This window comes from Anguilla anguilla, chromosome 6, assembly GCF_013347855.1.
Source record: "Anguilla anguilla isolate fAngAng1 chromosome 6, fAngAng1.pri, whole genome shotgun sequence".
Taxonomy (NCBI): domain Eukaryota; kingdom Metazoa; phylum Chordata; class Actinopteri; order Anguilliformes; family Anguillidae; genus Anguilla; species Anguilla anguilla.
Genome location: NC_049206.1, coordinates 60,834,061 through 60,838,771, shown reverse-complemented (window position 1 = coordinate 60,838,771; position 4,711 = coordinate 60,834,061). Strand labels below are relative to the sequence as shown.

Here is a 4,711-nt window from a genome sequence, read left to right as displayed (position 1 = left end):
CACAATGCTTCGTACCATCGTCACTAGGTTAAGAAATTGCATATGCTTTTATTTAATCTACATTAGACTGATGTCTAATACACATACACACTTTCTATACACCCTGCAGTTTGTAGAGAATGCGTCTAACAGTGCGGTTAGAATCTACAAAGAGTTCTGTGAGCTGTTTGAAGCCGGAAAGCGGACAGCGCTGGGATGTATCAGGGGAGTGATTGTTCCATACCAGTCGAGTCGCTCATGGTTCTGGATTATGGAGCACTGCTAGGGAGAAAACCGCGAAAGGGCTGAGGCGGTGCGCAGCTTTTACTGCTCAGAACCTATATGCGCGTAAAACAATCATCTTTTAACACTTACTTTTTTAATATGGCATTCGGTTATTATTTAATCATATGTGAAGGGTGACGTACTAATAAAGATTATTATTATTATTATTATTAGTAGTAGTAGTAGTAGTAGTATGTCCAGGCAGTGACTAATTTAAAAGGCACACAGGAGTTCAAAAATTATTTTCCCCCTTCAAACATGGGTTATTCAGCTGTTCAACAGATGTACTTCACATTACAGTGTTACATAACAACTCGTTTGTCATCGTAATTACAAGTGAGAACACAACTATTCCCAAATACTACTAGTAGTAGTAGTAGTAAATATTATGATTATTATTATCATTATTATTATTATTATTATTATTATTATTATTATTATTATTAATAATAATAATAATAATAATAATAATAATAATAACAAAAATAATAATGAAAGCACCCGTATTTTTCCTCTCTTAAAATATTTTCCAGCGATTAGCTTTTGTCTACTACTACTACTAGTAGTAAATAATAATAATAATAATAATAATAATAATAAAAGTACCCGTATTTCTTTCTCTTGAAATACCTTCCAGCGATGAGCGTTTGTTCTGCAGGATAGTGGCGAAGCGAAGGAATAGTTAATTCGCACTGCCATTTCTCCCCAAATTAGGTTTTATCGTTCGATAAAAATTACGATGCTTCAATCACATATCTCTGTCAGATTAAACGTTATTCTTTTGATTGCAAAATAAAAACTATGATTTTATACAAGACACATTTTAGATGTAAGTTTACTTACTTTGGACTTACAAAACCTTTTATTTGCCATTTTATTTGCCCGATACATATTAACAGCTGAGAGTGGCAACAGTTCAGTAGCCTACCTTTGTACAGTTCGGCATATGTACACATTTTTCACCAACTTGAATTTTTAATCTCAAATGTACTCTTCATGACATAAAAACAATAAGCAGTTTAGTCGCCTAGCTTGGCCCAGACATATAAGCATTCATGTTATTCTGATATTCTCGTAGGCAATTCATAATTTGGGTGTCCTGCAATTCGTGTCTTCGCTGGATTGCTTTGCCCCCAAAGCCACTTGAATTACCTGTTCAGAAACCATGGTAGAACTTTCCTTTGGTATTGAAAACACATTATTAAGGCAGCAAAGTTGTGCTTGTACAGAGTCAGATATTATACAAGCTAAACAGAATGGTAGACAACAGTACAAAGAATAGACAGTTGTAAATGCTGGAAGAAATTACGCACGTCTTGAAATCCATGTTGCAGTTTCCCAGACAACTGGGGCAAGATTTTCCTGTGTCTGAGAGCTTGGATTCTTTTTTTAATTATGGATGTGGCTTCTGACAGCATTAACATTACATTAAACTCCACGGTCTGGTTTATAGTAGTCGTAGCTGCAACACCTAATACTGTGAATATACGGGCTATAGCAGACAGTTCTAAACACAGTAATACATTTGTGCAACTTGTCTCTTTGGTATTGCAGGTTTACAATGAAATACACATTCGAGGGTAAAAGCAAATGTTTGGTTTTCATAAAGCTGCTCTCACAGGAACATAATTTTTATATTAACGAATCTCCATTAAAAGTGCAACTGCATTTTCATATTAAAACATTTGTAAACATACACTGTGACATGAAAAAGCAAGAGACTAATTAAGCTTTAGATAGCGTGCAATAATACCGATGGTAACGTTTTAAGTGTCTTGTTTTAAATCTCTGTTCACAAATATAGATTTTTTCGTGTACTTTTCCGTAGTCACTTGTTGTAAGTCCTGCAGGTCTTCCCCTTGGTTTTTATGTATGCACGCGACCTTCCAGCTCGAGCGACGCTTCGAGATTTGGTGCACGAGGAAGACGATGATGAGAATCATAAGCACAATGCACACCATGATTCCAAGAAGACCTCCTGGCGTCATCGCGGAGGTTATGTCCGTTGTGTAGTTCGAAGTCGGTGTAACTGTGTCCGAAGGAGTTGTAAAACCGGAACCTTCTTCTGAATAGTCTTCACATTTATATCCGTCAATTAGCGTGAAGCCCACCGGACATGAGCAAATGTAACTCCCGAAAGTGTTTGTGCAGCCATGTGAACAAAAATTCCCGCGACATTCGTCCATATCAAGGCAAACTCGTTTGTCTTGCATGGGCATATCCATTATATATCCTTCCGGACACAGACATTCTGTCGGATCGTTTATGTCGCATCGCGCGGGGCACTCGTTTTTATCACAGTAGATTTCACACTGTGTGTGGTCATCGATTCTTTGGCGAAACCCTTCAGAGCACGAGCACGTGTAGCTACCTCGGGTGTTTTTACACCAGTGCTCACACGGTGACATGAAGCATTCGTCAATGTCCTCGCAATTACCATTCTCTTTTTTAAAGCCGTCAAGGCAGTGGCATTCGTAACTACCCATCGTGTTAATGCACTTTGAGCTCTGACAAATTACTGCATCGCGACACTCATCTATGTCCCTGCAGCTTTTCCCGTCCTCGCGCAGCTCGTATCCATCCTGACACATACACGAGCCGTTGGGCGGGATGCATGTGTGCTCACACCCCATGGTTAAACAGGGGTCATTTGATGTACTTGCACAAGTTACCCCGTTACTCTGAAGCGCCTGGCCAGGTGGGCACACGCACTGTGGCCCTCCGTTTTTGACGCACTTGTGCTGGCAGCCGCCTCCCTCCACCTCACAGAACCAGGGAGCCCGAAGCCACCCTTGTTCGGGCGCGCAAATGTGTCTGATTCCGGAGGGGTTTGCCGTCGCAAGGGTCCCAGGAGGAAACGAGAGCGATCCTTTCCGCGCGACTCCTAAAGGTGTAGTATATTCAAGAAAATCTCCCGCCTCTGTAGGCACCAGGGGTTCGCATACAAAAGGGTGCTCGCACAGAAACCCATCGGCCTTATCGTGACACGGTTTCTCTGTCCACTTGAGGTCGCGAGAAACAGAAACACACGTCGGAGTGCAGAAAGTCTCGCTGTTTCTCCAGTTGGTGAAGTCAGCTCGTGTATCTCCCGTTATCCACTCATACCGTCTCAGTTCCAGTGAGGTGTCCGTACATCCTTTATCGTTAAACTGCAGCCCAATCCAAAACTCTCCTTTAATATCCGTTAACAAATCAAATATCGCGTCGTTCGATTCGCTAGACCGTACTGTCATCAAGTGTCCTTCTGTTTTTTTACACATTTCAAGTGCCGTCTGAAAATCTGTTGTGATCTCAAATGCAGTGTAGCAGTTCTTCGAAATGCACGGAATGCTGCTCGGGACGTTTCCGTGTACTTGCGACAGAATCGCGATAGATACAAGCATGATTAAATTATTCATTCTACACGTTTAAACAGGCTACTGTACCGACTGAAAATGTTCAGCGAAGCCCTGTTTTCAGCGTCTTACTTGTAAGTTCTCCGCGTTGAGCCAGCCGTGCCTTTATAAACGCCCGTCCCATGGCCGTGATTATGGAGGAAGGAAGTTCCCCTCGTTGTGTACTTGCCTCATCCTCTTCCAGTGAAGTTCTTTCCCCGCTGCTCACTTTGAGAACAGCAAATACGCATGACGATTATTCCTTTTGGCAACCTTTTTCAAATATGGGCGTTATGTTGACGTTAATGTTCGTTTTTCTACTATTTAGTTTGAAATCAAATGTCAAATAAATGCAAAGAAAACATAATTTAAAATTACAACTGAATTTTCATCATCATCATCATCACCATTATTAATATTATTATTATTGTAATTAATAATAATAATAATAATAATAATAATTTTTAAAACTTTAAGAATAGAATAGGTTGATATGTAAAAAATGTAGGATAACATTTAGGACAATCTGAGGTTTATAAAACAGCCTATATCACAAAAGCCATTTTAAAGTGGTTAAAATCAATAAAGCTTGCCACTCTAGTGGTCCCTGGGTCGGTATAGGGACATAAAAGTTTACCCCTATAAACTTTCACCTGTTACCCCATAAATCATTTGTACCCTTTTTGCTTGTAAAAAGTACTTATTAGTACCCAAATAGAACATTATTGTATTTTCCGGGTATATTTGTGGCTTTATTTCTGAGAGTGTATCAGGCTCGCCGCGCAGCAGCGCCCTCTACCGTCATTGGTATTAATCGTAAACTGGAGTTCTTGCTACAACGGCCTGAAAACTCCTACAGAATACAGGCAAAGTGCATGACTACAAAAAACACAAACATACACACTTACACACACAAACACACATATAAACACACAGCTGGCAGGTATAGTCTCACATTGTAACACTGTGCATGAGGGGTCCAATGTTTAACAGGGATGTTAGTAGTAGTGGTATTGTGGGGGTATGCGTGCTAACTCTCCTGTATCCTCAGTGCCGTGTGCCTATGCGTCACT

At 40.2% G+C, this 4,711-nt stretch overlaps 1 protein-coding gene across 1 annotated transcript; it reads right to left on the bottom strand.

Moving 5' to 3' along the window:
- Positions 1-1,081: 1,081 nt before the first annotated feature.
- Positions 1,082-3,865, bottom strand: thbd (thrombomodulin). The gene has a single exon (XM_035420219.1). The coding sequence runs from the start codon at positions 3,660-3,662 to the stop codon at positions 2,031-2,033; it is 1,632 nt and encodes a 543-aa protein (XP_035276110.1). The 5' UTR covers positions 3,663-3,865; the 3' UTR covers positions 1,082-2,030.
- Between the last annotated feature and the right edge of the window lie 846 nt (positions 3,866-4,711).

Excerpts from the sequence above, each read along its gene's own strand:
- thbd (XM_035420219.1), bottom strand. The coding sequence starts at position 3,662 with ATGAATAATTTAATCATGCTTGTATCTATCGCGATTCTGTCGCAAGTA.